At 39.9% G+C, this 25275-nt stretch overlaps 1 protein-coding gene across 1 annotated transcript in view; it reads left to right on the top strand.

Moving 5' to 3' along the window:
- Positions 1–24945, top strand: part of LOC124620186 (cohesin subunit SA-1-like) — a 184353-nt gene extending 159408 nt beyond the window's left edge. Inside the window, exons 9-10 of the mRNA XM_047146856.1 lie at positions 4161–4306; positions 24916–24945. Of these exons, the coding sequence (XP_047002812.1) occupies positions 4161–4306; positions 24916–24945 (176 nt within the window). The remainder of the gene's footprint in view (positions 1–4160; positions 4307–24915) is intronic.
- The last annotated feature ends 330 nt before the right edge of the window (positions 24946–25275 follow it).

The following is a 25275-nucleotide window of genomic DNA, read 5'->3' as shown; positions in this document are numbered from 1 at the left end:
TGTATTCTGTTGCTGTCCACCTCCCAGTGTAGGAACACACGTCTGTCATAAGCCATGCTGGAGGCCATGGTTTGACCCTGCCTCTTCCTGTACACGCTGCACGGAGCAGAGGGACCAGGTCAGACCATTTGCTGTCTGGCTACTGTGAGTGACATGGCGTAATCACTGAGTCAACTTCTGCCACTGCCATGCTGAGAGCAGCACCTTGCTGTAAGCTGCCAGTGCCAAGAAAAGACACCATATGCTGTACTTCTGATAGCCTATTGCTGACGCCCGCATGATTCTCCAACCATGGTTGCCTATCATGGAGGCTGTTTACTACCTCCCCAATGCTGAAGCCACTACCATAAACACTAAGGAATAAAAGACTTATTCAGTGTTTCTATGATGGGCCACTGTCTAACACCTGCCACCACACCACTGCAGCTTCACCTGGGGAAATGAACTTCCCTGAGTCCTAGCATATCACAGTGAGCTTCACCTGCCACCATAGGGGCCATACAACCAAGCCTCTACACTACAGAAGTACACAACAACCTTTGTTATCCAGACTAGGTAGAACTGGATGTAAGCCAGATTACTGAAAATCCAGAAAATCTGGAAATAATCGAATTAATGCAAAAACTCTAATATACTCTACATCATTACAAACCTTTCATTTTGGTACTAATGAGAAGCACTCTTTTGGCACTTACACTCTGTATTTGCTGTATCCAACTCGTCTTTATTTACTGAAATTGTGTGAAGTTTCTTTTGTTTCAAAGTTATGTGGCATTTGAGAGCACCACAATTGTGTAGGTGGTCACTAACATCAATTCAGCTTGAGTTGTTTGCTGCTAACACTCTAGGTAAACCTTTAGTTTCTTCAGCTGCATTGTTCCCTCCACATGAGGCATGGCCTTTACAAATGTCTGCTTGTGTCTGTGTATGTGCGGATGGATATGTGTGTGTGTGTGTGTGCCAGTGTATACCTGTTGTTTTTTCCCCCTAAGAGTCTTTCCGCTCCCGGGATTGGAATGACTCCTTACCCTCTCCCTTAAAACCCACATCCTTTCGTCTTTCCCTCGCCTTCCCTCTTTCCTGATGAAGCAACCATTTGTTGTGAAAGCTTGAATTTTGTGTGTATGTTTGTGTTTGTTTGTGTGTCTGTCGACCTGCCAGCACTTTCATTTGGTAAGTCACATCATCTTTGTTTCTTTTATATATATATATATATATATATATATATATATATATATATATATATATATATATATATATATATATATATATATATATAGTGGGAAACATTCCACGTGGGAAAAATATATCTAAAAACAAAGATGATGAGACTTACCAAACAAAAGCGCTGGCAGGTCGACAGACACACAAACAAACACAAACATACACACAAAATTCAAGCTTTCACAACAAACGGTTGCTTCATCAGGAAAGAGGGAAGGCGAGGGAAAGACGAAAGGATGTGGGTTTTAAGGGAGAGGGTAAGGAGTCATTCCAATCCCGGGAGCGGAAAGACTCTTAGGGGGAAAAAACAACAGGTATACACTGGCACACACACACACACATATCCATCCGCACATACACAGACACAAGCAGACATTTGTAAAGGCCATGCCTCATGTGGAGGGAACAATGCAGCTGAAGAAACTAAAGGTTTACCTAGAGTGTTAGCAGCAAACAACTCAAGCTGAATTGATGTTAGTGACCACCTACACAATTGTGGTGCTCTCAAATGCCACATAACTTTGAAACAAAAGAAACTTCACACAATTTCAGTAAATAAAGACGAGCTGGATACAGCAAATACAGAGTGTAAGTGCCAAAAGAGTGTTTCTCATTAGTACCAAAATGAAAGGTTTGTAATGATGTAGAGTATATTAGAGTTTTTGCATTAATTCGATTATTTCCAGATTTTCTGGATTTTCAGTAATCTGGCTTACATCCAGTTCTACCTAGTCTGGATAACAAAGGTTGTTGTGTACTTCTGTAGTGTAGAGGCTTGGTTGTATGGCCCCTATGGTGGCAGGTGAAGCTCACTGTGATATGCTAGGACTCAGGGAAGTTCATTTCCCCAGGTGAAGCTGCAGTGGTGTGGTGGCAGGTGTTAGACAGTGGCCCATCACGGAAACACTGAATAAGTCTTTTATTCCTTAGTGTTTATGGTAGTGGCTTCAGCATTGGGGAGGTAGTAAACAGCCTCCATGATAGGCAACCATGGTTGGAGAATCATGCGGGCGTCAGCAATATGCTATCAGAAGTACAGCATATGGTGTCTTTTCTTGGCACTGGCAGCTTACAGCAAGGTGCTGCTCTCAGCATGGCAGTGGCAGAAGTTGACTCAGTGATTACGCCATGTCACTCACAGTAGCCAGACAGCAAATGGTCTGACCTGGTCCCTCTGCTCCGTGCAGCGTGTACAGGAAGAGGCAGGGTCAAACCATGGCCTCCAGCATGGCTTATGACAGACGTGTGTTCCTACACTGGGAGGTGGACAGCAACAGTATACACAAGCTCAGGGTGATGAAAAGTGAGTTCACCTACACAAGGCAATAATGGCTGGACAGCTAGATGTCCCACAACAGTGCAAAGGTGCCGAGTCCACAGCACTCAGACTCAGCTCAGGAAGTGGCCTGCAGTTAATGGCAGCAAAGTCTGACAGAGGCAGCTTGATGTTCGTTTAGAACTAAGAGTGGATGCGCACCTCTTCTCGCAACTAGTGGCTTGTGTTTACTGTATAACTGAGCATCTAAATTAGCCAGCACCCCTGGCCTCTCAGTCATAACAGGCTGGAGATGCTGGGCATAATCATTGGGAAATCATGACATCATTTTCCCTGCATTTCCTGTCTTTTTATGTACTGGATATCTGTTCATGTGGCATGGCACCTGGTTATTGAGCTGAATTGTGTATACTCCTTATGACATCATTCTACTGAATACACACATGAACCATGGTCTTTGCCATGCAAAACAAGATACAGCACTCTTCTCCCCATCGGCAAATCTGGTCAACTGGACTGAGACTTGTTTAGATTTCTGAACAAATCTTAACAGCATGTTCCATAGTTTAACAAATATGTACAATATTCCAGTGGAAAAATGCTTCACAGTGTACCACACACAAATGAATTATACCTCGACAAGGTAAACACAGACACTAGAAATAAAGTTTTGGCATACGAATTAACCCTTTGAGCTTTTTTTCACCATTCTGATTGATACTGGAAATTCAGAAGTACACATAGTATTAACCCACGTTTTGAAGCAAGTGCTGAAATTTGCAAATCTCAGTATCTGACGAAACTTTCATTTTTTGCTTCAGTTCACAAGCCGCCATACAGTGTGTATGGCTACTTTTCTGTGTTGACAACACAGAACACCTTACACAAACAGCTTCACACTTCTACCAACATTATCCTGTGATTTTTTAATGGTTCTTGTGAAAAATAACTGCGATACAACAACACCTTGAGGCAAGACTGAAGTTGCATATACATCTGACAGTTTAACTGCATGTTGAGTTCCATCTGCTATGAAATTCTAAATCCTATCAGAATAGAGATCTGTTATTCTGTAATCCCATATGTTATTGCAAATGCCAATGTAATTTATTTGACGTTTGACTCAAAATGTACAATGTAGAAATCCCTGATTTGTTATACAGAATACTCACATACTTGAGAAAGAATGGTAAGTGCCTATTTATACAAAAAGTTAAATAGATGAAAATAAAATAAAAAATAATGAAAAATTTGAAATTAGTTTATAGGCAGTACTGAGACACCATTTATAGTTATACCTTGTTATACAAGAACAAGTTAAAAGTGCAGTAAACATAATTACTAAAATTATAATAACCATGATTACTTTATAAACACACTGAGAAGTTCTGAAAAATTTTACAGTCATCATTGCACAACAACTACAAATCATTTTTTAAAAATCATTAGACATCATGAATATGGATGACTTATTTCTTTAAATGACTGTCATAATGTATCACGAGTCACTTTGCTGTGGCATTCAAAAGCTGTTGATTGTACATTATGTAGTGCTTGTAACAGTTTTATTATCACTTGTCAGTGACTGCATCTCTGAACAGCTCAGCAATTTCTGTTGTTATGTTCCATGTATGATGTGTTTTTATTGTCTGTGTTTCAGATTCGTTTAATGAAACGTCTGGTGATGACCAACTAAAAATGAGATCAAATATGTGTAAAATGATTTTAGCTGGATATTGCAAATTAATAATTTATGATGTTTTACCTTTGACACCAGTTCCATATCTACTTTTGTACTACTGTAAAGTAAGTATTAATTTTTGTAATTGTTATGTCACACTAATAGAATTCACAGGATGTTTTCAGTTAATGAACATGTCACGCCACAATAAGGAAGTTAATGACAACTATTGCAATTTTATATATGCCCAAATACTGTAAGCAATAACAAATACATTATTGCCCACTTACCACACAGAAATCATCAAGAAATATTTGTTATTAGAGCTCCTTTGCAGCAAACGTGTTAAGACATAATGCTTCACATATTGAGGAAGTACTTATAGAAATCTCTGGAATCTCCGTATTGGTGATACATTTTTTGATTTGTTTTTTACAGTTACAGACTCTTGCATTTGTCTAACAATAACAAATTTAAGTGTTCAGCATGTGTAATTCACAGTGTTCTGTGAAAAGCTAGTCAGGGGGTGACTGTCAGTATTTTATCATGTGTCCTTCCTTAATGTAAATGCTAGCTGATCGCACAGTAATGGAGAACTGGGAAACATAATGCAGTTTTCACAGAAAAACAAAGAAACACATCTCATTAAAACAAATTATAAATGATGTTACCTAGAGCTGTTACATTTTTCACCAAGTGGCATTTTTATTAGTTTGCGTAGCGAAATTCACTAAATTACTATGAACAGCATAGCAAATGCATTATCATACCCAAGATCCAGCACAGTAGTACTGTATGCAGAGGGTAGTCAACCTTCATTACCTACCACCTGCTTCTGTATCTCTATTAGTAATAAAATTTTGTAACTGCTCACCTGTACCTCAGTAAAGGTGATTTATAAGATATGGAAGTAACTTTATTTTACAAAATTTACAGAGGAGAGCTACAGTGAGTTACAGCATATAATAATAATTATCTGCCAAATACTTCAGGTCAGATTTTTTTTATTTTTTTTATTTTTATTTTTTTTTATTTTTTTATTTTTTTTTAAATGTTCTTGACCCTGCAAGAATAGGAATTCTCTTGAGAACAAACTATAATAAGGCTTCCCTTTTACTGTGTCTCCTAAAGGCAACAATGCAAGTGCTATTGAACGCTGCTGCAATTTGGAACTGGCAGTCCTCAATTTAGGACCATCCCACCACTGCTGCTCTAGTCCAAGCGAAACAAAGTAGTAATGTAGTATTGCTAATAGCAGGAAGGTACTTGGGTCATGTGATTCTGGGTCTGAAGAGATTGAAAGGAAAGGAAAAAATACATTCATGTCAACTGTCAGTCCACGTGCAGGGTTAAACCACCTACTGCCCACCACAAAAGCTGCAACACCCACTAGTGTGTGGTAGGGACCAGTTTGACTGCCGATGGTATATAAGGTGTAAAAAAAAGGAATTCCATATTTTGAGAGGTGGTAAAAGAGACCGAAACAATAAAAAAGTGTCAGCAAAGATGTGCTCTAAAATTCCTACCATAAGAGATATGAACACTAGTTCATGTTCATTACTGTGAAACACATTTCTTCTACTGGAAGCTCCCTGCTATTATGAACAACATACAGAATGCAGTAAACAAGTGAGAACACATTATTCTTTTACTGCGATAGCAGAGCTTTTAATTTAATTTGCTTGGTATGACATACAAACTGCTCTTGTGAGCCATCACTAAAGGAGGTGCTCAATATGATGTCCATTCATAGTAACACATGTGTCTGTCCCAACATCTTAGGGTGTTAAACACTCTATAAAAAACTGCAGGTTGGTCACAGATGGGCTGGCAGGCATTGGTGACATGCTCTTCTAGTGTTTTTACATTTTGCATACACCAAAGATTTCACGTGTTCCCACAGCACAGTTCGATTAAGGTCAAGGGAATGAGCTGGTCAACGTACTGGACCTCCCTGGCCAATCCAGTGTCCTTTAAATGTCTGTGTGAGGTATTCTCAGACGTTTAGGAAAAAAGGCTGCAAGATCAGCTGCTGTTCCCATTTGATACTAACTGACAATACCTGCATCTGTCAACCTGTTTGGGAGTTTGTAAGGTCCTGTTAGTACAATACCAATAATTTCTGTCCATACATTTGTAGGTTTTTCATACACCTGACTTGAGAAATATGCATTAGCACAGACAATCCAAAACAACCTAGACAAGAGACCAAGAATAAAAGGAAAAAATAAGTTACACACATGTTGTTCTTGGAGCTCAATTTTGCGTGCTTCACCTTTTCTGCAGGTCTATGTCATCACAGAGTGTGCCGCCTCCTCCTCCTCCTACACACTGCAGATTTTACTTCTTTGAATAGATGCAACTCAAACTGATGCCCGTGGCTGGTAGTAATTTATGACATGCAACCAAAACGAGCAATCCACATGTACACGGAGGCCAAAGCAGTAGATTCGGCTGTCATGTCGTATAAAGGTACAGCTTCCAACCATTGTATCATCCAGCAATAGCGGATAAAATATATTAGAACCCATTCAACTCAAGTAGTGGACCAACCAAGTCCGGATGGACATTTTGTAGTCCACTTTTAGTCACATCAAATTTTACCAGTTGCAGAAAAGCATGGCACATTATCTTGCTGCATTGGCAGGTGGGACAGGTTCGTGTCCATTGCCTGCAATCAGCTTTAACGCCTAGCGCTCAGCCACTAATTTTGTGCTGGGATGAAAGCTTAATTTGACTGGGACCAGAAGATGTGACTTGTCCCGCTAGGTATTGCATCGCAGAAGTAAGTTATTTTATGGGACCTGTATGTATTCCAAATTCAGTGTCATGTCAGTATCATGCTGTTAACTGTTGGTCTTGTTCCTACTCGTGAGCCAATTCCCTGAAAGCAGTCAATGAACTCTTAACTCTGCAGGTGCATGACAGGTAATCCAAAACAACATTTTCCACCTCATTCGGGTGACGAAGACCGATAGTAAACTGTCCAGTGTAGTCAAAGTGACTGAAATGATGGGACACAAAGTTACTATACAGATTACATCTCGTGTAAATTAAAGGGTGATGGTCAGTCAAAGTTGCAAACTGACGTCCCTTGACATCCTTTTAAAGTACTTCACCGCTTCATATAGCACAAAAAGTTCACTGTCACAACCTGACCGTAATTTCTGCACCTTAATCAGTGTACATGAAAGAATCACAGGGAACATTGTCCATTAACAGTGTGTTGCAAAACTGCACCAACAGCTCTCTCTCTCTCTCTCTCTCTCTCTCTCTCTCTCTCTCTCTCTCTGTCTCTCTCTAGTCTGACATAGTGGATAAAAGAGCTGACAGGGGGAAGGATGAGTCAGGGTGATGACATTTTATAAGAATTCTTTGATTGGCTTGAATGCATGTAGCATTTCTGTTGCCCATTGTAAACACTGTTTTTCCTTAGTATTTTTACTTTTCAGAGCATTGGTTAAAGCAGGGGCGGGTTGGAATCCTGCACGTGTGCGATGCACTTGCACGTGTGCAGTTAACACGTGTTCTGCGTGCACACAGGGGCAAACTGGCCACCCGCTTCTCTCCACTCCCCACCATACCGTCTCTCCGCTTCTTCCTCTGTAACGTGTTTTGTTTCCTGGCCTGTTTTATTGAATGAAGGAATAAAGTTAGTAGGAGTGCTTGAAAGAAATTGTGGTTTGAAAGAGTACCTATTACCTATGATACGTTTTATATAATTATCACAGGTGGAGTTTACAATACATTTAATGTCTGGAACAAAATTTCTACATACAGACGAATGCAAACAGTTATGTAAATTTTAATTACTGATGTTTGCTCTTAACCGAGACTTATTAATTTTCATAACAGAAAAAGTTTCCCACAACTGTATGTCGAGCCAACATTGACATTATCTTCGCGGCTTCACGATGGAGACGAGGAAACTCTTGCTGTGGAAAGTTGTGATAAAAATCTACTACACGTCTTGCCAAAAGGAACTTGTCTCTCAGACGAGAATTATGCTGTAGAATCTACAGTGCAGATCTATTAATTCCATTTGCAAACTGGGATGAATATCATCTACAGAAACAGCACATTGTCTCGAGAACTATTCAAAACCTTGGGATAAGTGTGATATATCCCCAAATCGCTTGAGAAATTCTTCTTTTATTGCACTAACTACGGGAACATATTGGAATTTATTATAATGGCGTTCAGTATTAAACTTCCGCTGACCAGCGAGAATACTATCACGTATTATACATTTCGAATTTTCATGTTTTTGCACAAGGAAAAAATGATTCTCCCATTCCTTTTTAAAAGATAGCAAAACTCCACTTCTCCGTTTCCTTGATTCACTCTGCATTTTCCGGTTCTTGAAGTACAACGTTCTCTACGTAGTGGTCGCTTCGCTTCAACGTCCGCAGCTTACTACACTGCCGCAACCTGCCGGCTGTCCTCACTGTCCCGTTTGACGATTGCACGCGAGCAGCACACGTGCAGCGCCGTGTGCTCATGAGCCGCGTGCAACGTTTGCCCGCCCCTGGGTTAAAGGTACCTGGAGTCTGTGCAGCTTGTGGGATATGTAGACTGTAAAAATTAATCATCTCCAGAAACCTTTGTGTTCTTGGAATGTGGTAGGCCATGGTGTCTGTTTAATGAGTTCGGCTCTCTGTATGCTATTGGTCTGATCCTGTGTGTGTCACTGAATGTCCCAAGAATGTCACTGAACTCTGGCATGTGTCCTTGTTCACAGCAATATCCGACTTGTCCAGTGTGCTAAAGACGTGATGAAGATGGACCTCATGTTGTTGAATAACCTGTGATAGAGGAAGCAATGAGAATAGCACTGGCAAAAAGAGCATTCCTAGTCAAGAAAAGTGTGCTGATATCAAACGTTTTCCTTAATTTGAGAAAGGAATTTCTAAGAATGTACATTTGAGCAAAAAATGGTAGTGAATCATGGTTAGTGGGAAAACGGGAACAAAAGAGAATCAAAGCATTTGATATGTGGTGCTACAGAACAATGTTGAAAATTAGGTGGACTGATAAGATTAGAAGTATGAAAGTTCTCCACAGAAAAGGCAATGAAAGGAGTATGTGGAAAACACTGACAAGAAGAAGGGACATGGTGACCCCATTGTACCAATTACTAGGGTTTCTTCCCATTCCATTTATGTGTGGAGTGCAGGAAGAATGATTGTTTGAATGCCTCTGTATATGCGGTACTTATTCTAATCTTATCCCCACGATCCCTATGTGAATGATAAGTAGCGGATTGTAGTATATTCCTAGAGTCCTCATTTAAAACCAGTTCTTGAAACTTTATTAATAGACTTTCTCGGTATAGTTTACGTCTGTCTTCAAGAGCCTGCCAGTTCAGTTTCTTCAGTATCTCTATGACACTCTCCCATGGATTAAACAAATTTGTGTCCATTCGTGCTGCCCTTCTCTGTATACGTTCAATATCCCGTTAGTCATATTTGGTATGGGTCTCACACACTTGAGCAGTATTCTAGGATGGGTCGCACAAATGATTTCTAAGCAGGCTCCTTTGTAGTCTGATTGCACTTCCCCAGTATTCTATCAATAAACCAAAGTCAACCCTGTGCTTTACCCATGACTGAGCCATGACATATGTTAAGACATCAGAGAATAACTTCCATGGTAGTACGGGGAGCAGTAGAGGGTAAAAACTGTGGAGGAAGAATGGGACTGGAATACATCCAGGAAATAAATGGGGACGTAGGTTGCAAAAGTGCTACTCCGAGGTGAAAAGGTTGGCCCTACATTACCAATATGTCATGCATGGGCTAAATGATGTAGCAGTGAGTATCTGCATAGTCAGGGCATAGCCAGCTGACTGGCCAGTGCACTGTGCTGTTGTCATGCTGTTGGATTTTGCTGCAGCAAATGTAGTCTCAAAATTATGACATACACTTCTTCCTTTTGGTATTTTTGCACTCTTTGAGGACGCAAACTGGAGTTTCGTTGAGAGCTGTCTATTTTTTTATGTTTTAATCTCTCTCGTACTACTTGTGTCACCTCTCTCTCAATTGTTGGCATGAACATCATTGAGTTTGTTTGCTGTGGCTTGTCCTTGGTGGGTGAAAATCATTGAGTTTGTTTGCTGTGGCTTGTCCTTGGTGGGTGAAAATTATGTCTGGAAACGTCTGTTGTAATTTTTTAGCAATGCTGCTGAAGTATATCTTCACACATTTTGTTACTTCTGCGACAAGCAAATAACAAATTTGTCCATGGCTCAGGTAGAAACTGTGGTAGAAGGAAAGTTGTTCAATGAAAATATAAATTATACAGAGTGTGCTCCGAATAGTATAAGTAGCTGGTTGTCAGGTATTTCATAAGTAAAGTTCCATCCACCCACAAAGTGGTGAAAACTTTCACTAAACAGACGGTAAATACAGGGGTTTTGGGGTCCACTTGTAATGGTAGTTGAACAAGAGTATAATGAGACAGAGGCAGCCGTCGGGTGGGTTTTCATTTGGCCCTCTGTGGACACCCATGCAATCAGTCCATGACAGTGGTCATGTTCCAGCTGTAGGTACCCTCACCAGATATGTGTGATGTTATACATATCAGTGTATTGTATCATTTTTTGAGCATGTAGTGGAGTTACTAAATTCCTTTCCCTCTCAAACCAATGGGTAGAGCTGGAATGTACATGACCAGTGCAGAGGACAACACAGCAGAAGGTTGCTGATACTGGATCTGTAGCATCTTGCATAGGCCTGGAGATGTGTGGGAATGAGCCATCCCTGCTGCAAGATGCGGCTTGGTCAGTGATTCAGCCAACAGTGAAGCCAAATTGACATATGTGAGTTGTCCACAGCTTGTGGGAAGGAAGTGCCAGGCAGCCCTCCCCCAAGACGCAGGAGTGGAGGAAACCTTGCTGTAGCTGCAAAGGTGGACACCTGAAAGATGGAGACCACTGCCAAGGATGCCAAAACCGGAGTTGATTGTGGTGTCGGTGCAGCATCCCACTTAGTGTAGCTCACAACACCACCTGTCACTCACTTCTGTGGGTCTGCTACGGATTGTTGTATTCATCCCAGAGGTTGCCAAAACATGTGTACCCACACAGATTAGCATGGTTGTTTGTGCTTTGTGTTCGGTTGTCACAAGAGATTGAGAAGGGTCCTGTGAGGTCATGCATGAAAGAGCTGCCTCAGGCTTCAACGAATGACGGATGTGCACCTGTAAGAATGTAGGAGGTGTCTAGACCAGAAGTCGATTTAGGAGCTGCTAAAACTTTCTGCATTTACATCTTAAAGGTGCAAAACGACCGTTGTGCCAGCCAGTTTGAGGCAGGATAGAATGAAGATGTTGAAAACCATCGTGGGTGCAAAAACTTTGTAAAATGGCCTCTGTGAGTTGGAGACTATTTATCAGTCACCAGCATGCAGGGTGCACGCTCTATTGTGATGATCTGCACCAAAACTCTTACCATGGCTGCTACTGTTGGCTGATTACATACGGGAAGTGAGAGAAGGAGGTCATAGTGATTAACCACATGAACCCCAAGAAAGGGCCCACAATTTTGGCATAGACACTGTCTCACAGCTGTGTTGGCACTGGCCATGGCAAGGACAGGGAAGGTTGTTGTTGTTGTTGTTGTCTTCAGTCCTGAGACTGGTTTGATGCAGCTCTCCATGCTACTCTATCCTGTGCAAGATTCTTCATCTCCCAGTACTTATTGCAACCTACATCCTTCTGAATCTGCTTAGTGTATCCATCCCTTGGTCTCCCTCTACGATTTTTACCCTCCATGTTGCCTTCCAATGCTAAATTTGTGATCCCTTGATGCCTCAGAACATCTCCTACCAACCGATCCCTTCGTCTAGTCAAGTTGTGCCACAAACTCCTCCCCAATTCTATTCAATACCTCCTCATTAGTTATGTGATCTACCCACCTAATCTTCAGCATTCTTCTGTAGCACCACATTTCGAAAGCTTCTATTCTCTTCTTGTACGAACTATTTATCGTCCATGTTTCACTTCCATACATGGCTACACTCCATACAAGTACTTTCAGAAATGACTTCCTGACACTTAAATCTATACTCGATGTTAACAAATTTCTCTTCTTCAGAAACGCTTTCCTTGCCATTGCCAGTCTACATTTTATATCCTCTCTACTTCGACCCTCATCAGTTATTTTGCTCCCCAAATAGCAGAACTCCTTTACTACTTTAAGTGTCTCATTTCGTAATCTAATTCCCTCAGCATCACCCGACGTAATTCGACTTCATTCCATTATCCTCGTTTTGCTTTTGTTGATGTTCATCTTATATCCTCCTTTCAAGACACTATCCATTCCGTTCAACTGCTCTTCCAAGTCCTCTGCTGTCTCTGACAGAATTACAATGTCATCGGCGAACCTCAACGTTTTTATTTCTTCTCCATGGACTTTAATACCTACTCTGAATTTTTCTTTTGTTTCCTTTACGGCTTGCTCAATATACAGATTGAATAACATCGGGGATAGGCTACAACCCTGTCTCACTCCCTTCCCAACCTCTGCTTCCCTTTCATGCCCCTCGACTCTTATAACTGCCATCTGGTTTCTGTACAAATTGTAAATAGCCTTTTGCTTCCTAAATTTTACCTCTGCCACCTTTAGAATTTGAAAGAGAGTATTCCAGTCAACATTGTCAAAAGCTTTCTCTAAGTCTACAATTGCTAGAAATGTAAGTTTGCCTTTCCTTAATCTATGTTCTAAGATAAGTCATAGGGTCAGCTGAGTTGGTATGTCTGACAGTTAGCACACTGTCACACCACCTGTGCAACATCATCATCCTTAGAAGGCCAATAGACATAGTGCTGTACCAATTGCTTCATCCTAGAAATGTTCTATAAGGAGCACCTCACCTTCCTGGACCCTGGACCTGAAGTTGTTGCCGATTTGCGGGAGGGGGGGGGGGGGGGGGAATGGGGGGGGGGGACAGTGAAAGCCAGGTGGCTCTGCACCCAAGAGCTTGGGAAGTCAACCCTATTGGACGTATTGCAAGACCCATTGAAGAAGCGGGTTGTGCTGAGATGCTGTAGCAACTTTCCAGGACTTTATCCGTTGAGTGACTGTTCCACTATCCTGTCTAGCAGGAAACAAAATGTTTCTTGGTGTTCAAATTCAGGCTCGAGGCTTGTGAGAAGGGGACATAGTGCATCTGCCTTAGAATTCTGTGTGGAAGTGAGATAATAAATGGAAATTTGTTAATTCACCAAATACAGATCCCATTGATGAAGGCAATGGTCCATACAGTTGATTAGAAGAGAAAATTTGCAACCACAAAAAAAGCAGCACTATTTAAGGACAGTAGAAATGGTGAGCAATGCTTCCTTTTTGAGGGGAGAGCCAGCTGCTGTGGCCGAGCGGTTCTAGGCGCTTCAGTCCGGAACCGTGCTGCTGCTACGGTCGCAGGTTTGAATCCTGCCTTGGACATGGATGTGTGATGTCCTTAGGTTAATTAGGTTTAAGTAGTTTTAAGTCTAGGGGACTGATGACCTCAGATGTTAAGTCCCATGGTGCTTAGAGCTATTTGAACAATTTTTGAGGTGAGAGTAATGCTATGAATCAGAGTAAACATCTTTGGCATAAATTACATTGGCCTCTCCTATGTATCCTCTTACTTATGAGAGAGAACCATCCCAGAACTTTGTGAGGATGCGTCCATGGTTAACATCAGCTGAAAGTGAGGTTGTATGCCACAAGGCAAGCACCTAATTGGCTGTAAGTTTCAACACATTTTGTGAGATATAATACAAATGGTACACTCATTGTGTCAGTGATTGTATTTGCTGTTTAGTAATGTAAATAAAAAAATACACAGCAAAATGATTTTATTCTTATTATCTCCTTAAGATGGTTTGTGCAGCACCTTGGTTCCATACCTCAAATTGTTCAGTGGAGCATCCTCTATGTCTTGTTACATTTTTTGCACGCTCTTAAGGAAACACCCTGTAGATAAATTGAAACTTACCATGTTTTGCTGACAGAATAACAAATTTAACTAATGTAGAAGTAAATGTTGACACATCTAATCTGTTACATAAAGGGTGTAAATTTAATTTTCTGCCTAAAATTAATAGTATACTAGTTAAAAATACTATTGCCAAATTAAAATTATCTGTGATATTGCTAAACTTGATAGAGGTCAGCAAGCCAGTATAGCGTTAAATATAAAGAGGGCAATAGGAAAAGCCAAAAAGGATTCATAGAGCACTAGTTACAGAGAGAATTCAGTCGTGGTTGCAACCATGTCTGAATTCTCTTTATAACATTACCATGCTTACTCAGCCTGTGTCACAGAGTTTGAGAATGGAGTTGAAGGACCTCTGTTAGAGCTCTAGTTTTATTATAAGCAGTAAGGCAAATCAATGAGAAACTGTATCAGAGTAATAATTCTTATGGAAAATTTGGGATTCTCAGGGAATTACATTTTACATGGAAAAATCAAGGAAGTCTCAGAGAATTTCAAGAATAGCATAAAATATCAGAGAATTTTGTGTTCTTCACAGTGAAATTTGATTTTATTGAGTTTTATAAATCATAAAGTTTAAAATCTTTAATATTTAAAAGTGTGTTAATTATATCACTCTTATTCCATATAAATTACCAATTTTTAAAAGTTGCAGTTAAACTACTGCTTATGGGTAGTAACCTCAGCTGAGAGAAAAGGAAAATTTATTGCGGTATGCCACCCCCCACCCCCTCCTCTCTCTGCCACTATCAGTTTATCAGGAGCTTCTTGATACCACATTTCTCCTCATTCCTGGAACTCTCAGGGAATTATTATTATTATTTCAAGTTTGAATAGCCACCCTGTATATGACAACAAGATTATCGTGACTAAATCAGATAAGAGAAATTCAGTGGTGGCTTCTTTTCATGTAAATCTTTACACGAGCATACCTGTTCATGAAACCTGAGACATCACCAAGCACAGTTTATTAAAATACAACAAGCTGAGCCAAGGCAAAATTATCGAATTGGTGGAAATGTTAGAATTCTCGTCTTCTTTTAACTACTTTAAATAGTGGAAAATATTATCATCAAGATGTTTCCCAATGGACAATAGCTTATCCAGCACAATAGCTGAAATTTTCATGAATAACTTTGATAATTGTTTCATTAAAGAATATCCTGAAATCTGAAAGAAAATGATTATTTGTAACATATGTTAGTGACAGTGCTTTATGGTATTGGTGATCCTGATCTAATTAATGATGCAGCGCAAAACTTAACACTGAGTATTCAATTCACTGTGTAACATGAAATTAAACAGTCCTTATATTTCCTTGATACTGTACGCACAGCTACTGACAGTCTGTCATTTGGCATTTTCAGAAAACCAATGTATTCTGATGTTATCATACCGGCAGGTTAGTGTCATCCAAGAAAAAATAAATGGGCCTACTTTCATTCTGTGTTAAATAGATTAATCAAGTTCCCCTTAAAGTTATAAGATATTGAGGACAAATCGAACATACTGGAGCCAATTGCAAAATCTAACTGTTACAATAGCAAAGAAATTAGAATTTTGTGTGACAAATTGGAAAATGAAGTAGCCCAGAAGCTTAAAGTAAAAGAGTGAGGGTACGTATGGCATATAATGGTGATTATGTTGAGGTTCTATGAACCATTTTAAAAAACTGAACATAATGATAGGGCTGCAGACCAGTGATAAGCTTGAGAATGATTTAGGTCAGTTAGTAGAAGCCAAAAATGATAAATATGAAAGTTTGTGCATGTACAGAATCAACTATAATGATTGTGGAAGCTTTTATGTGGGGCAGACGGGTCGGTCTTTCAGGAAGAGATTTAGGCAACATACACACTATGATAATGAAGGTAGCATTAAAAAGCATTTATACAGAATAACCATACTATTGATGATGTTCACGAAAATTTAAGAACTTTACACAATGAACCTAAAGGGCAATTTCTTGATATGTTAGAAGAGTTAGGAATTTATGTTAATAAGAAAAAACTTCCTTCCGAAATATTAAATGAACAACAGATATCATTAAAAACTGGTTCTTGTTCTAGAAACATCTATAGCCATTGCCACAGAAAATGTCTGGTGTCTGATAGATGGTGACTCAAGACAATATTTCCTTACAGGACTTTCATTTACAGTAAATTTGTGTTCTTTTGATCAATTAACACCAGAAATGTGTTGCTTGTGTAACGTTTTGTCTTCTTTATTTATTTTATGTGCTCATTATAATTAGTACACAGTTTTATTGTATAATGCCACAATGCACCCAACAGATTTGCTTTTGTTAAAATATACATAAGGTCTTTTACTGTACCTGTGTGCTTGATCTGTCACTTGACAGGAAGCAGTTTATGCTGATATATTAATTATTTATTGTAGCTCTGTAATATTTTCGGAAAGTATCTGTGGGTCATTGTGGTGTTTTTAAGTGTGGAATTTTCCATGGTTCGCTTGTTATTAGACAGCGAGCATGTTTCTGTATATTACTTGTTAGATAAGATGAAGTGCAACCACCATATTTTTCATGGTTAGCTGGCCATAAGATAATTATGTGACAACAGTTAACATTTTTGAAATATTCATATTTTGTGCAACCTCTGAAGGCTTATACACTATGTGATCAAAAAAATCTGGACACCCCCAAAACATATGTTTTTCATATTAGGTGCGTTGTGCTGCCACCTACTGCCAGGTACTCCATACCAGCGACCTCAGTAGCCATTAGACATTGTGAGAGAGCAGGATGGGGCACTCCGCAGAACTCGCGGACTTTGAATGTGGTCAGGTGATAGGATGTCACTTGTGTCATATGTCTGTACGTGAGATTTCCACACTCCTAAACATTCCTAGGTCCACTGTTTCTAATGCGATAGTGAAGTGGAAACATGAAGGGACTTGTACAGCACAGAAGTGTACAGGCTGACCTCATCTCTTGACTGACAGAGACCATCGACAGTTGAAGGAGATCGTATTGTGTAATAGGAAGACATCTATTCAGACCATCACACAGGAATTCCAAACTGCATCAGGATCCATTGCAAGTACTATGACAGTTAGTGGGAGGTGAGAAAACTTGGATTTTATGGTCGAACGGCTGCCCATAAGCTACACATCATGCCAATAAATGCCAAATGACGCCTCACTTGGTGTAAGGAGTGTAAACATTGGACAATTGAACAGTGTAAAAATGTTGTGTGGAGTAATGAATAACAGTTCACAACTTGGCAATCCGATGGCAGGGTGTGGGTGTGGCAAATGCCCGGTGAGTGTTATCTGCCAGCGTGTGTAGTGGCAACAGTAAAATTTGGAAGTGGTAGTGTTATGGTGTGGTCGTGTTTTTCATTGGCACTATCACATCACAGGCCTAAACTTATGTTTGAAGCACCTTCTTGCTTCCCTCTGTTGAGCAATTCAGGGATGGCGATTACATCTTCAACACAATCGAGCACTTGTTCATAAAATCACAGCCTGTGGCGGAGTGGTTACTTGACAATAACGCCCCTGTAATGGACTGGCCAGCTCAGAGTCTTGTCTTGAATCCTATAGAATACCTTTGGTATGTTTTGGAATGCCGACTTCGTGCCAGGCCTCACCGACCGACATTGATACCTCTCCTCAGTGCACACTCCAAAGAATGGGCTGTCATTCCCCAACAAACCTTCCAGCACCTGATTGAACATATGCCTGCAAGAGCGGAAGCTGTCATCAAGGCTAAGGGTAAGCCAACACCATATTGAATTCTAGCATTACGGATGGAGGTGCCACGAACTTGTAAGTTAGTTTCAGCCATGTGTCCAGATACTTTTGATCACATAGTGTGTGTCACAACATATTGTCACTACACTTTATCTTTTGTGTGTGCTCTCAAGATTTGATGCAGAGGCTAATGTTTCATATTTATCATGAGCTGTATATTAAGTACACGTTCATCTGTTGTATTCGTGTCCTTGCATTTTTTTTCATTTTTTTTTCTGTTTTATAGTACACTAATGATTGTCTCTGCAAGACTGTTATGTAAATAAATACTCTTCCTGAAATTTTGCATGTAACTTTATAATTTTGTCTTAGCTCATGCTCTACATTTACAGTACACTGATTATAACTTTTGTATATGCATTTCTGGATACTGAATTATGCATCTTTTGTAAATCATTCTACTGAACAGCTGTATGTTCACATATTTTATTTGTTGCCATCTAGCAGTGTTTTTTACTTAATACTTTAGTCAGTTTGCAGTCAAATCCCATCAAGTAATGTAGATCTCATACTTTGTATCTGTGTTTGACAGATCCAGTTTAGGTTTTACCTATGAGTGTATTACATATATTTTGTGAATTCTAGTCTTCTTCGTTTTTTACAATATGCATTTTATGTAATTTTATCAATATCTTTCACTAAGTGTTTTCTTGGTGCACTTTTACCCTGTACATTTTATGTAACTGTTGCAATTCTTTTTTTGCTGATATTTTATCATGTATGAGGTCTGTTCAGAAAATTCCAGAACATTGTTCACAAAATTTTTCTACTTTGTACTCATTGTGTATGGTCTTCTTTGAAATACTCTCCTCCACAATTGATATACCACTCCCAGTACAGTTTCCCCTTCTGGAAGCAGTCTTGGTACATCTCCTGCTGGATCACGCATAGTGCCGTCTGTGAATTTTCTTTAATCTCGTTTTCCATTGCAAATCTTCATCCTTTTGATGGTGTTTCCAAATTAGGAAATGAGAAAAAGTCCACAGGAGCCAGGTTTGGAGAGTACAGAGGTTGAGCCAGCACAGTTTCTTCGTTTTTTGGGCAATAGTCAGGTACCTATCAGAGACAGCAAAGGACTTTGAAGAACAGTTGAACGGAATGGATAGTGTCTTGAAAGGAGGATATAAGATGAACATCAACAAAAGCAAAACGAGGATAATGGAATATAGTCGAATTAAGTTGGGTGATGCTGAGGGAATTAGATTATGAAATGAGACACTTAAAGTAGTAAAGGAGTTTTGCTATTTGGGGAGCAAAATGACTGATGATGGACGAAGTAGAGAGGATATAAAATGTAGACTGGCAATGGCAAGGAAAGCATTTCTGAAGTAGAGAAATTTGTTAACATCGAGTATAGATTTAAGTGTCAGGAAGTTGTTTCTGAAAGTATTTTTATGGAGTGTAGCCATGTATGTAAGTGAAACATGGATGATAAATAGTGTGGACAAGAAGAGAATAGAAGCTTTTGAAATGTAGTGCTACAGAAGAATGCTGTAGATTAGATGGGTAGATCACATAACTAATGAGGAGGTATTGAATAGGATTGGGGAGAAGAGAAGTTTGTGGCACAACTTGACTAGAAGAAGGGATCAGTTAGTAGGTCATGTTCTGAGGCATCAAGGGATCACCAGTTTAGTATTGGAGGGCAGCATGGAGGGTAAAAATCGTAGAGGAAGACCAAGAGAGGAATACACTAAGCAGTTTCAGAAGGATGTAGGTTGCAGTAGGTACTGGGAGATGAAGAAGCTTGCACAGGATAGAGTAGCATGGAGAGTTGCATCAAACCAGTCTCAGGACTGGAGACCACAACAATGACAACAACAACAACAGTCAGGTACCTACAGGTATGAAAGGGCAGGTGCATTATTGTGATGCAAGAGACATGAATTCTCTCTCGACATTTAGGGTGTTTCCTTCTCACATTTTCTCACAGGCATTGCAACACTTCCTGAGAGTACCATCAATTAACAGTGTGTCCCTGTGGCACAAATTCGTGATGAACTAATCCTTCAAATTGAAAGAAAGCTATCAGCATGGCTTTGACACTTGACCTGACCTGATGAGCTTTTTTTGGTTTTGGAGTACCTTTCCCAACCCATTGTGAAGATTGAACCTTGATCTCAATATCATAACTGTAGACTCACGTCTCATCACCAGTTATGATTCTCTTAAGGAACATCTCGTTCTCATTTGTGCAATACAAGAGCTCTTCACAGATTGTGGGGCAAAGGACTTTTTGCTCTGACTCATGAGCTATGGGATGAACTTGGCAACAACACAATGCATTCCGAGACACTGTGTCAGGATTTCATGACATGATTCAAGTGAAATGTTACAGGCTTCTGAAATCTCTCAGACAGTCTGTCTTCAATTGGCACTCACAATTTCGTTGATGTTCCTTACATCGTCAGTAGATGTCGGAGGCTATCCTGAATAAGGGTCATCTTTAACTTCCGTTCAGCCATTTTTAAACCATGTGAACCATTCGTAACACGAAGTACAGTTTAAGCACTCATCACCGTAGGCTTCCTGTATCATTTGGTGTGTGTCTGTTAAGATTTTCTTGAGTTTCATGCAAAAATTTAGTGCAGACACGTTGTTCTTCTATCTCAGCCTTCTCGAAATTCACAAACTGTGTGACACAATGCTCTACTCATTATAGCACTGAACTATAACTAACACAGATATAAAAATGAAACTTCTGGCTGTTACACATTAAACACAAGCATGTGCAGGGATGCCAACTGCATTTTGTTCCAACATGCTATTGGTGCAAAATTAGTAATGTTCTGGAATTTTTTGAACACGCCTTACATTTCTCTGGCAGACCTTTTGAGAATGGCGTAAGGCCAAAACATGTTAAGCAGAATAAAATTAATAAATACGGTGCCCAAGACTAATATCTATTTTCAAGTTACTAGCAATTGGAGAAGGAAGAATTCAGCTGGCAATGTATATTTGACATCGAATCTTTGCACTGTGGTATTTTTCATTGCAGAGCTTGTAGATGGCATCTACCCAGATATTGCAGATAACTTTTGCATTATGCAGTGATTGTGAGAGAGGAGCATTCTTGCACCTAGAAATGACCACTGTCAACAACATAAACAGTACAGTACTAGCCATATTACTCGGTGAGTTTACTGAGTACATGTCTGTTGATACTGCGGTGAATGCCGAAGAGGCTATGCAATTCCCAGCAAGTTTCTCAAGGCATTTGATCCTACTGGTCTACCACTGCAGTGCCTTTCACTCAGTGTAGGCATTTCTCAACAAGTTTCTGAAGGCATTTGATCCTACTGGTCTACCACTGCAGTGCCTTTCACTCAGTGTAGGCATGTCTCTAACATTACTTCAAAATCTTGATACACCACACCTTTGCCATGAAACACAGTTGTGTGTTAGGAAGACACTGGCCATGATTAAGGCTGCCATCTTAACAGGGAAATTGGTGTGCAAAACTGTGTACCTCCCACGAATGCCATTCATTCCAATAGTCCTACCATTAAGCTTCTGGAGACTGCAATTTGCAGTATAACTTGCATTTGTGAGTACAATAAATAAGGCTCATGGGTAGAGTATTCAAAACAGTGAAGTGGGTTTGTCATTCTCATGTTCCTTCCACAGACAGAGGTACATCTTGTGCTCTAGGATGACCTCACACCACAATTCATACATCTTAGTGCCCGGAGGCACAATGGAGAACATGTGTACAAGCAAGTGTTGCTGTAAATAAATAATACTTTCAAATGTGTGTAATGCACACTACTTCTCTTAGTTCACTTGGTATGGATGATGCACCTACATATGTCATCTTTCAATTGTTAATATCTCTTTAATTAGTTCATAATGTCTCTGCTGTGTTCTGTATTCCACTGGACTGCTGGACTGACATTGCCTTGGTTTTTTTTTTTTTTTTGGGGGGGGGGGGGGTGGGGGGGGGGCATCAGGTGTGTGCAATATATGTGCTGTATACATATACATACACAGGTTGAAGGTTACTGTATGGAAATGGATGGGTGTATATGTGTGTGTATGACACATATCTCCTCCTAAACCACTGGATCGATTTCAACCATATTTGGTACTTCTGTATTTTTTCTGAGAAGCAGTACTGTGTGGGTTAGAACAGCCTAGCTCTTATTGGTGCAGACATATAGGAGACAGGGGTTGGTAACTACTGTTGTCTAGGCTTGTTAACTACTGATGTCTAGACTGCCTTACATGAGAGACGTTAATATAGTTTGAATGCTGTGTTCAAGGCCAATATCTTCCATTACTCTTTGTCAGAAGGCAACTAGAAATACCTCTCTGCAAGTTTAATTTTGGAGAATAGTTGATCTCCTGAAAGTTTAGAAAAGTGTTCATGTGTATGAAGAAGAGGAGATTAGTGTTTATTGTCCCGTCGTTGAGGTCATTAGAGACAGAGCACAAGGTCAGATTAGGGAAGGATTGAGAAGGAAAGTGACCATGCCCCTTCGACACCACCATCCTGACATTTGCCACAAGCTATTTAGGGAAATCACAGAAAACCTAAAACAGGATGGCCGGATGTGGGTTTGAACCATCGCCCTCCTGAATGCGAGTCCAGTGTGCTAACCACTGCACGAACCTGCTCAGTCATCATCTGAACAAAGCAAGTGATAAAAGTCGACTTCCACATAAGCATTGATGGTTTTCTTAAAGTCATCACAGGATTGAAGTGTGCCCCAAGTTTCCTGACCACTCCTAATGGTGTTGTCCGGCTGTAGGAAATGGGGAAAAGAACTGCTTGTTGTTTTAGTCGAGTTCATTCTTAACTGCATCCTTAATGGCCAATGGAATCACATGGACTTTGCAAAATATTGGACTTTCTGTCAGCTTTAAGACAATGTGGGCCCGAAAATCCAGTTTTCTCCATATGAGGTTCAAGTGGTGGTATGAATCGTGTATGAAGCGTGCCACTGTCTGCACAAGGTACTGACAAGATGAAGCATCATATAGTGTGATGTAAAAAAAAAAAAAGCAGAATTTACATTGAGGCCAAATATATTCTTGATCAGTGCATCTGACACAACTAAAAATGACATGCATCTGACACAACTAAAAATGACAGTGTTTGTGACACCTGTTTATGAACGTTATCAGTTGCACATGATTTAGAAGTGTAACTTTATGGCAGCCATTAGCCCACAACTTTGATTGTACTGTATTGTAACTGAGTGGGGTGGCACAGTGGTTAGCACACTGAACTAGCATTTTGGAGGATGACAATTCAAACCCACATCCAGCTGTCCGAGTTAGATTTTCTGTGGTTTCCTTAAATCGCTTCGGGCAAATGCCGAGATGGTTACTTTAAAAGGGCACTGAATACTTGATCAAGTCCTGGTGCTATTGCTTTTGCAGCAAAGCTGTTGTTCCATGAGGTGTTTGTTTTAAGTCGTGGTGCCTTTGCTGGCAGAAGTCAACAAATATAGCATCCATCATAACACATGTTGAAGTAAAATTCTGATCTCGCCATTGCCAATGTTGTAAACTTACTTTGGTTCACAGGTTTTATTAACAAACAACTACTGTAACAAGCAAATAAAAAATTAGATTTTAACTCAAGCAGAAACTGTTCCTGAAGGAATGTTCATCACAGTCACAGTAGAAGTTACTTGGAGATTGCTCTGAGTAGAAGTATTAGGTTCCAGAATGAACAGCCAGTTAACAGGTCTTTCGCAAGTAAAATTCCATCTTGAGGCAATTGAAACCACAAGTCCAAAATCCATTGGACTGAACACTCATGGTTTCAGAGCCCACTTGTAATTGAATAACAGCAAAATGAAGCATAAACAACCACCAGGTTCCTTTTATTTGGCATGCTATGGATGCTCATGTGATGGGTCTGCAATAGAGGTGCTGCTCCCAATGTAGTCATGCTTGCTGGAAGTGTGCTGCATTGTACATAGTGAAACATTTGCGCCATTCATTTGCACATCAGGGGCTTATTGAAGGTGTCTTATTTGTACATCTTTGTTTTTAATTCATGAATCCACGTGTTTTCCCTCGGCGTTTGTTGCCTCCCTCTTGATATTGTTCCAGGCTGCTTTGCTTTTGTTTCTGCCTTTAGTAATATGTTATTATTTGTAAGTTTTTGCAGCAGTATTTTTGCCAAAAAAACTGGGTTATTGTGTCTGTTTTTTATGGATGTGAAATACCTAAGGGTTAGAAGTTTTTCATGCACACACACACACACACACACACACACACACACACACACACACTTGTACATTTCTTTCAGAAGCTCCACTGTAATACAGCGTTTAGGGAAATGTTTCTTCAAATTCTAGTTAAAATAGTGTTATGAATTTATTAAAAATTCTGTTCCCATTTGTTTCTGCATAGGGCCATAGTGGTGTAGTGGGTAGAACACTAGACTACAGCCCTGGAGGTCCCAGATAATGGCATTTTTATTTTCGTGTTCCAATCCCTCTAGGATGACCCCAGGCCCACTCAGCCAAATGAGTACCAGGTAACTTTCCCAGCGGTGAAAGGCAGTCAGGATGACAGGCCCTTCGCCCTCCCACTGTTAATGCCACGTCAACAAAAGGCTGTACTCCATCTACAGTCTGGTCAATAGCCCAACCATAGGCTGTACTGTAGACTTTAGTTTTAGCTTTTTATGTTCAGTTATCTCAACAGCTGATGATTCAAAATGTTCATCATAATTTGATGCAATGTGTTCATTTCTAGCTATAAATTAGATATTTTTTAGCATAAGTACATGGACCCCCACCTTTCATAGGGATGTTGACATGCTGAATAATCGGGTTTCCTCGCAGTTGTTTGCGTCATGCGAAAATGACCCAGGAGACTGGCAGAAGACCTGATTATTCAATGTGCCAGTAATTGAACTATCTGGGTGGCTTCAATCCTATTTATAGTTAACGATTATACAGTGGAATGATGTAATTAAATTCTACTTCTATTTGTTGAACTTTGTTTTTCAGGGATTGAATGTTTTAGTGAAAGACAGTTAAACATTTAATTCCATTTATTTTCTCAGCATCCCAATATTAAGAAGTCTTTCATGTGGGGTGGGGATATTGTTTTTTACCTGATGTTCCCTCTTCTTCTTCCATTGGCAATATTTTGATAATTTCTCTTAATGCTTTTGCAACTTCACATGGTGTGACCAGCCTTTCTTCTTCGGTTGGTGTTGCTCTTGTGTCTTCTACTGCTGCTGCTGTGATTGGAGATGTGCATGATGCGGCAGTTTGCTCTATGTCTGCTGACATTACTACCGTGTTTTCCAATGCTGCTGATGGTAATTTACGTTCTAGTACTGCTTCTGTTTGGTCAGTTGGCAG

Source organism: Schistocerca americana, chromosome 6 (genome assembly GCF_021461395.2).
Source record: "Schistocerca americana isolate TAMUIC-IGC-003095 chromosome 6, iqSchAmer2.1, whole genome shotgun sequence".
NCBI lineage: Eukaryota > Metazoa > Arthropoda > Insecta > Orthoptera > Acrididae > Schistocerca > Schistocerca americana.
Note: the sequence above shows the minus strand (reverse complement) of the source record. Positions and strands in the feature narration are given on the sequence as shown.